At 39.6% G+C, this 19,002-nt stretch overlaps 1 protein-coding gene across 2 annotated transcripts in view; it reads right to left on the reverse strand.

Annotated features, from left to right (window-relative positions):
- The window catches only part of spon1b (spondin 1b), a 116,083-nt gene extending 97,504 nt beyond the window's left edge, over positions 1–18,579 (reverse strand). For both annotated transcript variants that reach the window (XM_058396537.1, XM_058396536.1), the window contains exons 1-3: positions 18,067–18,579; positions 17,276–17,382; positions 3,658–3,791 (exon numbers count right to left, since the gene is read on the reverse strand). In XM_058396537.1, the coding sequence (XP_058252520.1) occupies positions 3,658–3,791; positions 17,276–17,382; positions 18,067–18,277 (452 nt within the window). In that variant the 5' untranslated portion in view covers positions 18,278–18,579. The remainder of the gene's footprint in view (positions 1–3,657; positions 3,792–17,275; positions 17,383–18,066) is intronic.
- Between the last annotated feature and the right edge of the window lie 423 nt (positions 18,580–19,002).

The raw sequence follows: 19,002 nt of genomic DNA on the forward strand, positions 1-19,002 counted from the left end.
GCTCTTATAATGTAAATGTCCATGATGGAGGATTTTCATTGTCCGGGCATCAGTGTGAGCTCACGCACTCCTTCTAAGTGCTAAGCTTTAATCAGGATCACCAATGCTCTTCAGCTTCCTGTTGAAATTTTGGTGTGTGTGTGTGTGTGATATCTAATTAAGGCTTGACTCACCTGGATTATTTGCTAATCGGTCAAAAGTGTGTGAGGTGAAAGAAAAGAGAGGGAGAGATGTGTGTTTAACACACACACACACACACACACACACTTGAAAGTACATGCCTCAAAAGGGTGCATGGTGTAGAAAGGTATACACGCATACATAACGAGGCTGAATTTCCTTGTTATCCACGAGCGCAGAATTCTCTCGGCAAAAAGTCGTCTTTTCCTGCCGTTTAATCTGACAGCTATATGAATGAACATGAGCGTGAAAGGATGAAGGGATTATAGAGACGAAAGCCGTGGAAGCGGTAAAACAGACATCTGCAACACGGGGCTGTGCGAGTGTGAACTTTCTAACTCAAGCGATACCTTCTTACCTTCTTCATTATAGATGGCAGTGAATCTGCAGTCAGTAGAAAGAGCAGAAAGTGATGACACTGAGGTGAAGATGTTTATGTCACTGGTCATAACCTGTTGGTTATGATGGATCAGAAGGATTGGGGATTGGTTTTGTTTAAAATTCTTGCATCACATCCAGATTTTAAAATCCTTTTTGTGTAAGGAGACATTCATATAACGTTAATGAAAGGAGCCTCCGCTGGGAAAGTCTTCAGTCTTCATGAGCTGCTTTGCTTATGTAGCGGAAAAGGGACGTGGCTACCAAGCGCTGACGCCGGACGTGAGCAAGATGGCAAGTCTCTCCGTATTTGCACAAACTTTTCTCAACTTTGTCACGTCGCTGATTCGGACACGCCCACATCTAGTCGGTCTCGTTGGACACAAAGCAATGGCTTTGTCTTTACAAGTCGAGAGCAAGTCAAGAAGCAAGAAGCTAGATGCTGTTTCATCCCAGGTCATAGTTTCCCACTCATTCCTGGCTAATTTTACAAACAAAAGAGATTAATGAGTCTTTTCTAGACTGTCAACTGCATTTGTTTTCCAAAAAACACATTTCCGTTTTATTACACAAATATAGAGATATACAATATTCTAATCTCACACTCATGGACTTCCCTTCAACCGTCCATCAGCATTCACATACCGAGGAGAACAGAAAACACGCTCACGGTGCAGATGAAATTAATGTTCGTTTCATTAAAGGTAATCTGCGTGAAGCACAAATTACAGTTTAAAAGCTGCTGCGAGGAAGAAGAAATAAACAGAGAGCTGTGAAAAGAAGGATCACGACTGAAGAATGAGAATGAGTGTGAATGAGACACCTCAAAGAACCTCTTTGAAAGCAATTCTCAAACGTAGCACAATTTTTTTTAAACCCCACATGCTCTTGCTCCACCCACGGCTCGAGAATTTGTATAAAAACAACCCAAATCAATCGGCCGGTCATTAAAAGTGCCGTTTGTTCCATGACACTACAGCGTATTATGGTCAATGTGTTATGGAGTTTTCTTTTCATGCATCACATGACCTTCATTCTGATTTCACGGATTTGAAAAAATAATAAAAAATTCAGAAAATATGACAATACAGAATTTCCAACCTGATTTTTATTTATTTACATAGTGTGTTTATGTGAATGCTCACATAAATTGTGTTTGCATGATCGGTTGTGTTCATTGTTTACAGTGTGTTTTTTTTATGTTAGTGTTATGTAAACAACTTAGTGTTTTCATGCTGTTTTGGGCTTTTAAAAAAATGTCTGCCCTTCTGTGCTATCTGCATGTTTGATTTATTTATTTATTTATTTATTTATTTATTTATAATTTTCCCATTTTTAATTATTCCATTTGTTTATTTATTTATATATTTTTTATTTATGAATACATACATACATAATTATCACATTATTTATTAACTTATTTATTTATTTATTTAAAATTGATGTACATAGTCTTCAGGTATGTTTCCAAATCTAAATAATTTCCCTAAACAATAACTTTTTAATTAGTACATATTTTGTCATAAATTTAAAAAAAGTTATTGTTAAAAAAAAATCTATAAAACATCGGTGGGAAAACTATACACCTGGCAATCCTGCCTATACAGCAACACAACAAACATGGAGTTACATATACACTATATTGCCAAAAGTATTCGCTCACCTGCCTTGACTCGCACATGAACTTAAGTGACATCCCATTCCTAATCCATAGGGTTCAATATGACGTCCGTCCACCCTTTGCAGCTATAACAGCTTCAACTCTTCTGGGAAGGCTGTCCACAAGGTTTAGGAGTGTGTTTATGGGAATTTTTGACCGTTCTTCCAGAAGCGCATTTGTGAGGTCACACACTGATGTTGGACGAGAAGGTCTGGCTCTCAGTCTCCGCTCTAATTCATCCCAAAGGTGTTCTATCGGGTTGAGGTCAGGACTCTGTGCAGGCCAGTCAAGTTCATCCACACCAGACTCTGTCATCCATGTCTTTATGGACCTTGCTTTGGTCACTGGTGCACAGTCATGTTGGAAGAGGAAGGGGCCAGCTCCAAACTGTTCCCACAAAGTTGGGAGCATGGAATTGTCCAAAATGTCTTGGTATGCTGAAGCATTCAGAGTTCCTTTCACTGGAACTAAGGGGCCAAGCCCAGCTCCTGAAAAACAACCCTACACCATAATCCCCCCTCCACCAAACTTTACACTTGGCACAATGCAGTCAGACAAGTACCGTTCTCCTGGCAACCGCCAAACCCAGACTCGTCCATCAGATTGCCAGATGGAGAAGCGCGATTGGTCACTCCAGAGAACGCGTCTCCACTGCTCTAGAGTCCAGTGGCGGCGTGCTTTACACCACTGCATCCGACGCTTTGCATTGCACTTGGTGATGTATGGCTTGGATGCAGCTGCTCGGCCATGGAAACCCATTCCATGAAGCTCTCTGCGCACTGTTCTTGAGCTAATCTGAAGGCCACATGAAGTTTGGAGGTCTGTAGCGATTGACTCTGCAGAAAGTTGGCGACCTCTTCGCACTATGCGCCTCAGCATCCGCTGACCCCGCTCCGTCAGTTTACGTGGCCTACCACTTCGTGGCTGAGTTGCTGTCGTTCCCAAACACTTCCACGTTCTTATAATACAGCTGACAGTTGACTGTGGAATATTTAGGAGCGAGGAAATTTCACGACTGGATTTGTTGCACAGGTGGCATCCTATCACAGTTCCACGCTGGAATTCACTGAGCTCCTGAGAGCGACCCATTCTTTCACAAATGTTTGTAAAAACAGTCTGCATGCCTAGGTGCTTGATTTTATACACCTGTGGCCATGGAAGTGATTGGAACACCTGATTCTGATTATTTGGATGGGTGAGCAAATACTTTTGGCAATATAGTGTATTATGCTGTATATAATAATAATAATAATAATAATAATTATTATTATTACTACTACTATTACTACATTTTGACATTTTTTGTAACTTCAAAAAAGCTTGTACACCAATTTTATACATAACAAAATTTTCACCCAGAACTCAGTTTAATTACGCCTGAAAACAGATGCATCACCTCAGACCAATAAGCTTCAAAATGCAGGAACCACAGCACTTACTTGAGTATCACGCATCCGCTGCCTGAAGGGGGCGCCGTCCAGAACACCTGGATCCGTGAGCGTCTCCGAGGAATGGTCTCTGTGACGGCAGGGGGACAGTTGCTCATGAACTGAGAGTCTTCTTTATCTATGATCTGCAGGACAGAGAGAGAGGGAGAGAGAGAGACGTGTAAGTAAGAGAAAGATGCAAAGGTTGCTCATTCTTCCAAGAGCAATCTGATTGGTCGGGTAATAAAAAAAAGCACATGATGCAGCACGGCTGATTGCTTTAAAGACTACATGAGCCTCCGTCTGATGTTATCCATCCATCCATCCATCTTCTGTACTGCTGATCCTACACAGAGTAGCAAGTAACCAGTTCTACACAACCAGTATAGCTTGCTACTGTAGTTGTTTGCTTGATTGTTTTAAAATATTCCGGCTTGTAGCTAGCAAAGCCAAGCATAGTAATCAAGCTAGCTAGCAAACTAGCTACCATACACCATACAGCTTTTTAGCCTGATGTGGCAGGCACTATGACCTACTCCTTTTACTTATGAAGAGAGACTGAAAACTAAAAACAGACAGCCAGGACCACCAGATTAAACAAAAAGCACAGAAAATACTTCATGTGTCTGTGTTAAAATCATTCTAAACCATCCGAAAAATTTTGCAATTCTGCTATTTTACTCACCGTAGGCGTTTTTCCTGATTTTTTTTTTCAGGTACTGCTTTACAGACACTTCACACATCATTAGAAAAAAACTAGTGTGAAAGCAGCCTTAGGGTGTTCGATGGAACATTTTTCTAAAGAATGTATGACATGTTTGCTAATAAACTGTCAAACCTCCTCTAAACTCCAGTACAGGAACATCTCATCAATCACGAGTCTTTATTTTAAACAAAAATATTAATACTTAAAGATATACTGTGGTACAAAAAAAATGGGATTCACCAGTAATATGGAAGGTAGGAGAATCTGGGAAACATTAAGATGACAGAAATCCTTCGTGGTGACAGGGAACTAATCTGTGTGCTCAGATAAACCTTGAAGCCAGGGTTCGGGTTTGATCATGGTGTCCTTCAATAGAGAGACTGTATTAACAAGCGGGACACTAGATGCTTTCAATGTAGCTGGTTAAGAAATTTTTAAGGAAAAAAAAAAAAAAAAGATATTTTGATATTTCAGAACTGTATTTGTGAAACTGATAACGAGAGGGACAGCTCATGGTGGACGTTTTGGGGGACAAAGTTAGGGAGGCCAGATTAAGATAGTTTGGACATGTTCAGAGGAGGGAGAGTGAGTATATTGGTAGGAGAATGTTGGACATGGAGCTGCCAGGCAGGAGGCAAAGAGGCACTTTGCGATTTTGCGATTTTAACTCCACGTTATGGTATTAAACATGTACAGTGTGAAACAATGTTAGTGGTTTTAGAATGTTACTGCTTAGCAACAGACACCCATTCAGGATCTGAACAGTGCCTCTGTGCCTCATATCAAATGCAAACCAGGACAGAGCAACATTTAACAAAAATGGCTTGGTAGCGTCAGACGGCAAAACACTGAATTGTGTGTTATAGCGAGGGGGATCACTGAAAAATTACAGGAAGGTGAATTTCAGAAAGCAGCTGGTCAACTACACGACAAACCTTAACTAAAACTTTACCGTGTGATCCGATCCAACAGACGAGCTACCGTTGCTCAGATTGCCGAAGAAGTTAATGCTGGTTCTGATAGAAAGGTGTCAGAATACACAGTGGAGGATGGGTCACGGCTGTTTTGGCAGTTTACGTTTTTGTTTATGCCTGGTTGGTGTAGTTGTTGATGTGGCAAACATGTAAATAAGAATAACGGTCAAGCTTTGAGTTTAGGAATGTACAGTGTGAAACTTCCGATTATCAAGAGCTAGGCTTAGCAGCGTGAACATAACCCAGAATAAACTCTTTACCCGGAGGGTACTAGGACCCAGGGGGAACTATTTCACGTGTGAGAAGGACCTTCTATATGCGCCGTGCTCTGAATGTACATAATAATCAGACAAATTTATTTTTTTGGCAAAATTAGTATAAAAAGAATAAAATACTGCCAATGCTTCATTCACTAAAGATATTAGATCAGTTCAAGTACTTAGTTATGTCTAGATCAATATAATTTCTCTGATATTTAAAGTAGATTTCAACACAGTAATGCCCATCATCATCATCATCATCTCCTAACATAACCCAGAAGAGCAAGGGTTCATTTCCACATGCAGGCAAATCCTCTGTTTGTTTTGCGTCGACTTGCCCATTACATGCTGACGGCTGTTTTTCGGCTCGGATTTGCACCAGGCTGATAAACGACTCGGCCATTTCTGCGCATTATCACCTCGCCGTTAACACGTCCGAAGCCTGGAATTCAATCAGGTGAAGCAAACAAAAGCTAATTGCTTTTTTCTTTGTTGCAGATATGTAGCCAAAGTGTTTAGTTATGAAGCGTTAAAATGTTTAGACCTCAGAGTGAAGAACTGCAGGTCAGATGACCGTCTATGAAACCAATAGACTGAAATCATTTAATGGGAAAGAGCTACTTGGAATTGATGGATTTAGGAAAACCTAAATCCAATCTAAATGCTTCTGCAGAATAAATCCTATGAACTGCTTAAAAACTGTTTTCATTTTATCCTGTCATATACAAGCTTTAATTAAGCATCTTAAGAGACATAACTGAGTAAAATAAAGCTTTAAAAAAACAGCAAAGATCTTTGGTGTCTCCGGAGAGTTTGCCACTAATACAGTTAGCGTGTGCTGCTAATAGCTAATACGATATTTCATGCTTTTTTCACTTTATTAAAATATTACAATTCATTTTTTAGGAATTTTAAAAATTGTATTCTGAGGTAAATTGTGTGCTGTACGCACACAATATGTTTTGATCATGATTTGTTTCTCATGATGTTTCTACTGCTAGCACAACTTCAGAGCTCGCTAACTACAAGTGACATGAGCGACTTATCGTTCACTAGCGTCAGACACACACACACAAAACAGACCCGTGGATTTTCCTCTTAGCTGCCCTTAGAGAGGAAGTGCAGCCATGTTTAGTTTTCCCAAGAGCCTCAGTCACGGCTGTTTCCTCTCCACACTCCAGGCATGAGGAGTAAAAAGCAGCTGTTGACCTCTGTGCCCTCTGAATGCCCACCATCTGCTCTGACCTTCCAATAACCTCCCTGTTTCCCACAGACTGACGCAAGAGACCAAGGGAGAGCTTCAGGCTTTATATGTTCAGGCTTGGAAAGCTAACAGCACCATTTGGTTACACAACACTTTAAAGCACACAGTGACTTGACAATCCAGGCCGCAGGATCACTCGGCACGTTTACATGGAGGATCTGGAGACTTCTGAGAAGCTCTTCTGAGTTCCTGGATTAGCTCCTGCTTTGCTTTTGCAATACACTGTGTGTATGCGATGTGACCATCGTGCAAAAATGAGTCATGTAAAATGTAAAAATGAAAGGCAAAAAAGCCACATTTTCACTGCAAGAACCTTCTCAGGAACCTTTTTAGAACTTTCTTTTTTCAGGAACTTAGGCTGGAATTTTCCGGAACTTATTCACTTGAAATTAGAAACTTTTTTCTGGAACTCACAAAATTTCTCTGGACTTTTTTTTTTAGGAATAATTTTCAAGGAACTTTTTTTTTTTTTTTTTAAGAGTTTAGGAACTCTTTACTTTATTTTTCTAGAGATCAAGAACTTCACCTCCCAATCTTCAACTTCACCTGGACCTCGGAATGTTTTTTCAGGAACTTTTTTAGAAAAACATGGACGCTTAAATGTTTAATGACTTATTATTAGACCTCAAGAACATTCTGTGGTTTTCAGGAACTCAAGAACCTTTTCAGCAACTCTGTCCATTTTCTGAGAACTTTCTCTGAACACCAAAAACTACTTTGAGGAAACCTTTCAGGAATTCAGCAGATATTTCTTTGGAAATCACAAATGTTTTAGGAACTGAGGAACTTTTTCAGGAACTCTTTTTTCTAAAACTCAAGAACTTTTTTTGGGCTTTAGAACTCATTCCCGTTTTCATGAACTCAGGAACATTTTAATCAAATCTGGGATTATTACAAAATCTAAGGAAATATCTCTGAACCCTAGAAATGATATATTAGGAACTCAGGAACATTTTATCTAGAGACCAAGAACATCACCTCAAGAACTTGAACTAGACCTCTTTTCTTTCAGGAACACACAGAAATTTAAGCAGCTCAGTGACTTATTTTCTAGAGCACTAGAACTTTCGGTGGACCTCAGAAACATTTTCCAGGAACTCAGGGACTTTTTCATAGAATAATTTTTTAAAGAACAAAAACTTTCTATGAACCTCGGAAATGATTCAGGAAACGTTTCAGGAATCGGGAACCTTTTCAGGAACTCTGTAACTTTATGGCAACTCAATCTCCTTTTCGGAAATTCGTGATTTTCTCGAAAGGATGACGGTGTAACACGTCACTTCAAAACCTCCTAGCCGTGGTCAGTGTAGAGATTTAGTTGAAGTGAAGGCCAAACCTTTTCATCTTCATTCAGGAAGCCGCCTTGCCTTGTGCATGGGGGTGGAGTCATCCAGGAAGAGACCACGCCCACCATGATAGAGCTGTTTCACTATAATAAACCTCTCATTATAACAGACGAACGTCAAAGCTGTTTTCTTTTCTGCAATACATTTGACATTTCTGGGACATGTGACATCTTTTATATTTTACTTATTTTTGGCCCAGAGAGACTGTAGACCTATAAAAAGTCCCTAATAATAAATATCTGTGGAGAAAAGGCTTTTATTTATCTTTCATATTATTCTTTATTTCAATCCACACTAACTCATGTTAATTGAATCCAATGTAAACCTCGGATTATTTGCTCAGATCAGAATCAGCTATGGGTCAGTATTCACCTGAGATTAGTTAGATAGTGGTGATTCGTTCGTGAGCCAATCAGCGTTTTTGAACAAATCTTTTAAGGGAACAAATCGTTCTTGTTCACTTCTATGTACTGACCCGCTTTTTTTTTTTTTTTTTATTCACGTGAGTAAAACACGTGCCTGCTTTAGCAGATTTTTCCTGCTTTTTAAAGACCGTATTAAAGTGTGGGCCATGAAGGAGAGTGTTTGGACATATTGAACCAAATGAATGAATTGAATCTTTTTGTGAACGAACCAGGATCTGCTGACACACTGATCACGGCTCGCACGTCGTTTGTCCGTTTCTCCGCCCTTTCATCGTTAAAAGATGGTTAAACAGTGTGTTTTAAAAGTGTGTAGCACTAAGACAAGCCTTATGTGGTGGTGTTGTTAACATAATTCATTATTCATGAATGTGTAGGATCATTAAAATGTTTTTCCCCCCTTTTAATTAAAGTCATATCCCCCCATTCTTGACCACTCTCTCAAAACCAGCCTGCAGTGGAAGAATATCTTCCTTAAAAATAAATTCGTCAGAACTTCTCATTGTGAGCTGGACGAGACAATTTGAATAAATCAACGTGTGATGGAATGACACACTGACTCAGTCATAATATCTAAAAGGGCACTCACTGGAGCGGTGTGATGATGTAACTCACGGAAAGCGTCACCCAACGAATCTTTCTGGTGAACCGAATCGAATCAAAAGAATCGAGTCATTTGGATGAATCAAAATGAATCGCTACTAAAACGTACCTGTAAAAGTCTTGGGCTTCCTATATTAAAAAAAACAAAAAAAAAAAAACAAAACAAAAAAAAAAAGTTACTGAAAAAGCACATTTTGGTAGAAACGTTTACAAGCAACAGTTACGAGCAAATCCAATAAAATGATAAAATAAAATGATCCGAGTTCCAATATTTGTATCCTGTTCATGTGAAAAAAGCTTCTGGGTTCCTGTATAAAGGTTTGTGGCAAAAGCAAGTTTTGGCAGATCCTTTCACAAGCAGCGTTTACAAGCAAATCTAATAAAAGCGATGATCCAACCGACTTTAAGTGGATATTTATATCCTATTAAAAATGAAAGAATGTTATTTTGGGAGAAAAGTGGGTTATTTCCTTATATATTTTACAGCCACTCCCTGAGCAGTGCCTCATATCCCCTGTGTTATTTATTCTCCCTCTTCGATTGGTGCGTCTGAAGCATCCTTGGCCATGTTTTCCGGCTTTTATTCAAAATTTCTTTTCATCCTGCTGCAGGATTTGTCTGTCTTAAACCTCTCTCTACGTGGAGTGGCAGAGCTGCGATCCGTTTCCTAGGGAAAAAAAATAAAAGAATCAGGACTCTAAGTAGCTGTCATAACAGCTCTCGCAGGGGAACAGGAGGAGGGAAGTGTGTTTGTTTTAATTGTGGCTCTTGGCATGGCCATGTGACCGCGCTTGGATCTGGTCCGCTCTCTCAGCATGCACGCAAACACTCGCGGAGATGCCGTGACCAAAGTAAACACACATGTCTCCTAGAGGGACTGGCAGAAGCTTTGGGCTGTTGAAAAAAAAAAGAAGAAAGAAAGAAAATAAAAAGGCATCGAGTTCTTAGCGCTTAAAACAAATGGAATAAATTAATAGCAAGATGTTTGGTTTATTGCTTTAGCCTCGATGGTCTCGCTGAGAGAGAAACAGTAGGCAATTTATTTAAATGTAATTAAACCCGGGCGTCATGCTTGTGTAGGTTTTAGAGCTGATAAGTGCTGTATTTTGACATTTTATTTAAGCAAAGCATGGTAAACAGACTTCACAAACAGGTCAAGAAGAGAAAGCGTCTCTGTGGCGCACTGGAGGAATACAGCTTTGCAATTTGTGGTTGTTTCACGAAGCCACGCATTTGGAAGGAGAAACAAAACACAATGTCCTGATCTCATAAAGCTGGGCAGTGAATATAAAATGTGAATGTGTCACCATTCAGTTGCACAAGAACGCTGGGCTCCACCATTTTTACTGGTGTTATATTCTGCCAGAGGAATGGAAACGGACTTATGGGATATTTTTAATCAGTATAAATAAATGAATGATTGCTCAGGCTGTGAGTCTGATATAAGATGCGTCAGGAGTCTGTCGGCTCTCAGTGTGTTTTAGACGTGTGTTTTTCCCTCTGTTGGAGAACCTTACACAGAATTTGACTGGTTGAATCTGAGCTGCTTTTTAGATGTACAAGCAGGTGGAGCATCTCAGAGAGCAGAAATGGGTTTGATATCAACATTTACCTTGAGGATACAAACATTTCTGTAGAAAAAATAACCTATGAATGCATCACCCCTGGCAGGCTAGGGAAAAACAGAAATCCTTCTGAAACACTACAAAGTCCTGAGTGTCTACTTTCATATGAGCTCCACATAAAACACCACTGTGGAGTAGAACATGATAAAGACATTCAATACTCAACATGGACACAATAAAACAGGAGCAAATTCTATCATCTGGCCTCTGGGAAAAAGAGCTATTTCATAGAAGCTGTTATCATGCTGGATTATTTCGGGGTCACTAAAAGAAATAATAAAGCAGCTGCTAAGAACATTAACAGCTTCCTCAAAAGGTGTGTCTTTGTGTCATGTGACACGAAGCTTACAACACGTTGGAGGTTCGAGCCTCAGCATGGCCAAGTTGTCACAACTGGGCCCTTGAGTAAGGCCCTTAACCCAATCTGCTCCAGAGGCACTGGATCATGACTGACCCTGCAAACCTAATATTTTTAAGTAAAATCTGACTAATGCACCTACACATATTCCATTTTATTTTTGGCATATGGTGACCTTTTCTCCAAGAAGACGTGTATCAAACACAAACACGACAAGCCGCATTGTTTTTTTTATTCACTTCCTGTCAATGGAAAAAAAAAAGCTAGCCTACTTTGGGAGTGATCATTTATAGCTGCTATAAGAAGTAAGAGGGGTAAGAGATACAAGGCATTAACTTGTTCTCGAAACAAACTGAATGAAATGTAAATAAAAGTTTTTAATTTAAAAATTAATCAACTTCAAGCCAGGAACAGTATCTTCACTTCACGGCAGGCAACATCATATCTAGAACAGCATTCATTCAGGTATTTTTCATACTAATTGTGTCTCATGATGGTAGCTTTACGTTACCAGAGTTAGCCTTGTAGTAGCGTCTTGGCTGAAATGATCCTAAATTGAAGAATTCAGCCTCCACGGCATGACGTCACTGTCCTGATCTTCATGCGGAGTTTAGCTTTATTTTGCTTTCCTAGAAAATGGCTTCTTTACTGCCTCCGATTCATATCTCGAGCACTTATAATGGATTTTACATTAGTTTGTCTCTGATAAACTACCGGGATCAAAGCACTGAACAAATCAGGGAAGGTCGTATTCCGTGAGAAATCCGCTTTCACTCCAAGAAATGGTTTTGGTTTCGGAGGAATTTAAAACGGAATAACAAAATGAGGACGATGTTTAAAATCAGTTCCTTTAGATTCTGAATTGCTTTTTGTGATTGTTGCAACCAGAAATTGGATTTTGCAGGAATTTGTAATGTACCTTTGTGGAGATTTTATGGGAAAACTACTCAAATTGCCAAACTATTCTTCTGATAGCTGGACCCATGATACACACACATAAATAAAAGAGGGTTTTGGCTGGACACATGTTGTGATGATGTCACACGACATGTCTTGGCTCAAGATCCTCTAAATATTGAGGAGTTTACATGATTTTGTGTTTAATCATGCAATCACAAATCACACAACTACACAAGAAGGTTCTGAAATCTTATCTTCATCCAAAGAATTGTATTCTAATACTTCTACTTTAATTATGTTTAAGGGTTTATACGTTGCTTCTTATATCTAAAGTTGCATTTTCGCTCGAGTTCAAAATTCCAGGTATGTTCTATCGTTCAAAAACAACATACAAGGCAAATCTCCGAGTTTACAGACGACACTGATATCCAAACAGCACTTAGGGTGTATTCACACTCGGCCCCAACACACGACTCCACACCCAGGAGCGACTGTGAGCTTGTTTGGGGGCGGAGCTCATAATCGCAGGTTTGTTTCACATAAAAGGATCGATTGCACAATTCAACACTTCACTTTTGTTCAGGCAGGTTTGCACAGTGGCAAACGTTTTTTCTCCATCGCTAGTGACGCTCGCTCGGGAAAAGCTGTAATACATGTTGCTGTTCTGGTATAAAAAGGTTTTTGCTTGAAGATCTTCACTCGCGTCGCCATTTACGTTTGTATGCCTTATATTGTTGAGTGTACATCCTGCATTATAACATCTATTTCCTGTGAAATTTGAAACAGGAAGTAATACGCCACCTTGATCCGGTGTTCAACATGTGGCCCTGAAAAAGTGCGTTGCTTCTATGCCTGATTCGAACGGAAGCAAACTTTCAAGAATCAAGACAACTGATGCCAGAGTCTGGAAGAAAACACCATGAGGTCAAATCCTGGCTGGAGTCCAAGAGAGCAAATATTGGCTGTTCTTTCTGGGTGGGAGGGGCTTTCTCTCTCTCTCTCTCTCTCTCTCTCTCTCTCTCGTCAATCACAGCATGGACTTCTATGACCCCATGGATGCAGATGAGGGCAAATCATCATTTTAAAAAGATTCAGTTAGCTAGCTTGACGTGTCTCAGAGTTAGCATAGGAGAACTGGCTTGTTTCTAGGAACCAAGCAAAAACAAATTAGGCACAAAGAAAAATCCTGAAAAAAGGCATGAAAATGACCCAAGACTCCAAGAAGTGCCATTAAGAACAAGTGAACAAAACCTCCAACTACATGACTATGCACTCGCCTTTGAATATTCAAGCACCCTCGCACCCATACACCGAATACGGACACCTGCTTAACGTCCGTGACGTTTGTTACAAAGAACCAGAACCGTGAACCTGACCACCACCGAGATCAGCTTTTCATGTCATCTTGCTATTAAGATCCATCGAACCAACCCATTTTACTGCACTCTCAAGCTTTCAGACGCTACCTAACTGCTCTGCTGGGATCCTTTTATTCAGAGAAACACACTTCAATAACACAGAACAAGTCATTCATGTGTGAGGAAACTACTTTTTCCTCCTGCGTGTCAGGATTTTCGCAGGTCACAGACGCGCATTCTCATGTAGATGTACTAAACAACTATAAAGCAGCAGTTTATTTAAAGCTTGCTTTAACATTAATAATCATCTGCATCAGATATAAAGCAACGAATCAGGGAGGAAATTCTCAGGGTTTTGCAACAATACAGGCAAATATTTTTACACCAATTTTCTGATGATTCGGCTGCTTCCTGTCTGGGGTCGCCGCAGTGGATCATTTGGTCCGCATGTTTCGATTTGGTGCAGGTTTTATGCCGGAAGCCCATCCTGACGCAAACCTCCCATTTTATCCAGGCTTGGGACCGGCGCTGAGAGTTAACTCCTCAGTGACTGGGTTAGCTCCGTGCCCAGGAATCGAACCCGGGCCACAGCAATGAGAGCGCAGGATCCTGCCGCTGGACCACCAGGAGACTATACAAATTAATTAAATAATGATTTTAATGTCATGTTAAGCCAAAAAAAAAAACTCTGTTACTAGAACTCGAAAAATGGTTAAAATGCTTTGTGAACGCTCCAAGTTTCTTTCTCTTTCTTAAAAATGCTCCTTCTCGAGTCCTCTCAAGAACAAACCCAAACAAAGTCAGACCAGACGTCAATCCTGGCAAGTTTCTAAACAACGTCCCCCGAACCCCCCTCGGCCGTGTGACTCATATAAATATCGAACATCTGCATCTTCTTCAGTGGAAAACCATCTGCTGAGACTAGAACTCAGGAAGGAAGGAAGGAAGCTGGAACACTGGTCATACTGTATTACGCCAAAATCAGGTCGACTGGTTTGTATTGGTGTTTGCTTGACACCACTTCTTATGTGACGTTCACACACGGAGACGGAGCGACCACTGACTTCCGGCGGCGTGAATGAAAACGGCTTTTGATGACTGAATGTGGGTGTGTCCGCATCAGCCAATGGGAGTGAGGACAGCTTTAGAGAGCACGTGATCCCTGATAGAGCGCACACACATGCTGATGCTCCTTCAATCTCCTTTGATATGATGCAGAATTTTATATACAAACACCGAATCTCCCGCCATTTCATTTTTCATTTTAGCCGCAAGAAAATCATCATTGAGCCACCCACTGATAACATCGTTACCATGGCAACCAGTAGCATTAACGCCTACTGGTGACTTCATAGTAGAGCAATTGGTGATGTGTGAAAGATTAGACTTTAGACTAGGAAGAGAACTCTGATCTGTGATGCGTGGCTAGGTGATGTACTTATACAAAGTTCTGGGAGTCCTGAAGTTCTGGTCATTTCTCAGAGAGTCTGAGATCTTTTTTACTTTTCCAGCCACAAGCTTCGAAGCCTATACTCCGATTAAACCTTGACACTTCTGTGGGTTTTTGTTTCCAGGGAAACAGATTTGGTCACAATGAGCTTGTCAAAGCTTCAGGTTTTGTCACTGGATTAACAAAAGTGCATTGAGTGAAAGAAAAAAACAAGTCTTTCCAGTGTTTTTAGAAAAGGTTGAGAGATGTTCTTCTCCAAATCTGCAGCTCTGTGCCATGTTTATTAACAGAACATCAGACTCTCTAGAAGAGTCTTGACGTCTGGCTCGGGACTCGAGTTCTGACACGACCGTTACATAGACTTCATCTGTAACTGTTCATACAGTGTAGTGCTGTTGGCCAAGAGATTCCCATGATGCAGTGCATCTGGACGTCGTGTTTAGCACTGTGATCTGATTCATTTAATATGAAAGAAGAATCTATCTATCTATCTATCTATCTATCTATCTATCTCTGTTTTTCTGTCTGCCTATTTCTTTTTTCTATCTATCTATCTTTTTCTGTCTATCTGTTTATTTTTTCCATCTGTCTGTCTGTCTACCTATTTTTTTCTGTCTGTCTGTCTATCTATGTTCTTTCTTTCTTTCTTTCTTTCTTTCTTTCTCTTTCTATCTGTCTTCTGTCTATCTATCTATCTATCTATCTATCTATCTATCTATCTATCTATCTATCTATCTATTTCTTTTTTCTATCTGTCTGTCTGTCTGTCTATCTGTTTATTTTTTCCGTCTGTCTGTCTGTCTGTCTATCTACCTACCTATTTTTTTCTGTCTGTCTGTCTATCTATGTTTGTTCTTTCTTTCTTTCTTTCTTTCTTTCTTTCTTTCTTTCTTTCTTTCTTTCTTTCTTTCTATCTGTCTTCTGTCTGCCTGTCTATCTATCTATCTATCTATTTCTTTTTTCTATCTGTCTGTCTGTCTATCTATCTATCTATCTATCTATCTATCTATCTATCTATCTATCTATCTATCTATCTATCTATCTATCTATCTGTGTTTTCTGTCTATCTGTTTGTTCTTTCTTTCTTTCTTTCTTTCTTTCTTTCTTTCTTTCTTTCTTTCTTTCTTTTTCTTTCTTTCTATCTATCTGTGTTTTCTGTCTATCTGTTTGTTCTTTCTTTCTTTCTTTCTTTCTTTCTTTCTTTCTATCTATCTGTGTTTTCTGTCTATCTGTTTGTTCTTTCTTTCTTTCTTTCTATCTATGTACTAATTGATGGTGTTCTCTTTTTGAATGTCTCTGTAACCCAGCAATTCTTTCACTCTCAGAAAAAGAAAAGAGCTAAACTTTAAAGTCCCCACGAAATCCAAAGTTTTGTAGTTTTAATGTGAATGTTTTAAAGTTAACTATTAACTATTACTATTAGCTATAACTATCTACTATTTTTCTTTAAAAAATAAAAAAAAAAAATAAAAAAAATAAATAAGTAATAATAATAATTAAACAGAGCTACATAAGTCCCTGTAGTGCGACGGTAAGAATATAGCTGTTTGGAGCAAAGATCAAGCTGCTGATGTCTTTTTAAAGCCAGCAGAGAGAGACAGGTCAGACTGAGGACAAGCAGAAGAATTGAAATATTAATGTCAGCCAGATGAATGATAATCATAATAAAGTTGGAAAGGATCTGGAGAAAGACGCATACCAAAGGTACAAAAGATGCATGGGTGATAAGGTCTGTGTTCCTGAGCGTCTTGAAGTATAACTTGTTCAAACAAATTCTTCCACAAGCTCTTTTCTCGAACACCAGGATTTGGGAAACGCCCCAGATGTTCAGGAACAGAAATATGCTTCTGTGTATTGAACTGATTGTTTTCTTTAAAAAAAATCATAATCACTCACTCTTCCTCTGCCCTTTTTTTTTCACTTTCACACAGCAATTCATTTTTTATTTATTTATTTTTCCAAGCTGCAGCGAGCTCACCTGCAGTTATAATTGTTTCCGGCTCGTTTCCCATCCGTGTGACCCTTTTCTTCCTTTCAGATCTTTCCGATCGCTTCATTTGCGTTCAATTAGCCCTGACTAGCCTATTTGTCCTGCTTTTTAAAACTTACACAGGTGTGGTGATGGAATTCAATAGAATCCTGGTTTAAAAAAACAACAACAAAAAAAAAAAAGAGTTGTGGGTTTGAAATTCAACATGACCGCACAAAATTTACCAACAAATATTCCATTTTTTTAATTTTATGTCCATGTTTCCACAATATTATCATCTGAGCAAAATTTCATCACACAAAAAAAAACGCCCAGCAATTTCAGGGTCATGGTCAGGGGAGGAAAAAAAACGGCCATGGGAATACACCGCTCACCTCGAAATGACCAGCATAATCATCGGGGCTGCTTCCTTCTCTTCCTTCCTTCAGAGCAATCAGAGTGAAACCTCGGAAGTATGAGGGACTGGAGGCGTATAAACTCACTGGAGAGGCAGATATGAAAAGACACACAGAGAGAAATAGGTCAAGACACAGCAGCATTTAGCCAAACAGCAGGTCAGATCTCTAAGGTGTGTGTCAGGGCAAGTTGCAAACTGCCAGAAAAGTCAATGCAAGTTCAAGTGTCTCACAAGTCTTTGTATGCTTTGTGTGTGTGTGTGTGTGTGTGTGTGTGTGTGCCATCTGAAAGCAAAAGCAAGCGCAGGCACGCTTCTGAAAGAAAAACCCTCCAATGAGGGATCTGGTGTATAATACGAGCCATTTACACCACTATTAATTTTAATTGCTGTCATGATTCACGTGGGGTAAAATGTATTTGTGCAGCTCCATCCTAATGCATGCTGCCTTTCACGTGACACTTTCTTCTTCTGCATTAGGAAAACATGCATGCGTGTTTTGTTTGATTGTTTGTTGTCAGACAAGTTGCAAAAACCAATGCACATAAGCAATGCATGCTGTAAAAGAAATAGGGCAGGGGGGGAAACAGCTACACAAGACATTTTAAGCAGTGTTCTTGGTCTGTTTGGACAGTGGAGAGGAGAGTTGTTGGTATTTCTGGACACAGTCCAATGAGGGCAGCATGTGCGCTGTGCAAACTCCAACTCAGATTAATGACACCGATAAATGTAACCAGGAATAAATCGACATCATTTGCTCTGTTTCCTCACCTCTGTAAGTGCTTCCAGCCTGATAGGTTTGGGGATCTCCTTCCACCCGGAGACGGTATTCATTGTGCCCTTCTCTGCGCGCGCCCCGGCTCGAGCTGCGGGTGATCCTGCAGAAGCTCGAGCTCTCTGCTCTTGAAAAAGCATGAATGCTGAAGAAATTCAGCACGAGGCAAAGCAAAAAAGCCGTACCTGTACCTGCGTGCATGCCCATGCCTGGGGATGACCACTGGTGCAAATCACTCAATGAAAAAGAAAAAAAAGAGTGCGAGAAAACAACAAGGATCCGAAAGCCTGAACACTTTAATAAAGCACTTTTCTAAATGACCCAAAAATCCATTCCGAGCTTAAATGATCATAATCGCGGGTTCAGCGAGTCCCAGAGAGGATTCAATTCGGTTTGCGAGCCGAATAGTTCACTTTATCCAAGGTTCATAGAAAAAGAAAGAAAAAGAAAAAAGAGAGAAGCAGTCTCTCCTGCCAGACCAAACAGCGATGTGGTGAAGAGAGGATCCGCGGCGGGCATTACTATTGTGAATCATTTTACTGATTCGATTCTTTTGAACCAAATCTTTGCGGAATCGGATCTCGAGTTTCGTGATTCAGCACGGAGCGAGTCAAAAAATAAAATAAATAAGGGTCGCGTTTCTTTTGTTTGTTTTTCTAAACTCCAACAAAGTAAATACATCCTCTTCATTATTTATTACAATATATTTATTATATTTTTTATTCCATATATTTATTATCATTATCCGATATCTATGTTAAAAATAAATAATTTATAAAAACCTTTATACAACCTCTACATGACAGTATAGGCGATATTGCTTTACTAATAGAAATAAAATAAATAAAAATCTGTACTAATGTGAGACATTAACATCTTTTTCCATGAGCCGTCTAATATATTTTATGAAAATGTACATTTCAGTTCCTTTT

Source organism: Hemibagrus wyckioides, linkage group LG08 (genome assembly GCF_019097595.1).
Source record: "Hemibagrus wyckioides isolate EC202008001 linkage group LG08, SWU_Hwy_1.0, whole genome shotgun sequence".
Classification (NCBI taxonomy): domain Eukaryota; kingdom Metazoa; phylum Chordata; class Actinopteri; order Siluriformes; family Bagridae; genus Hemibagrus; species Hemibagrus wyckioides.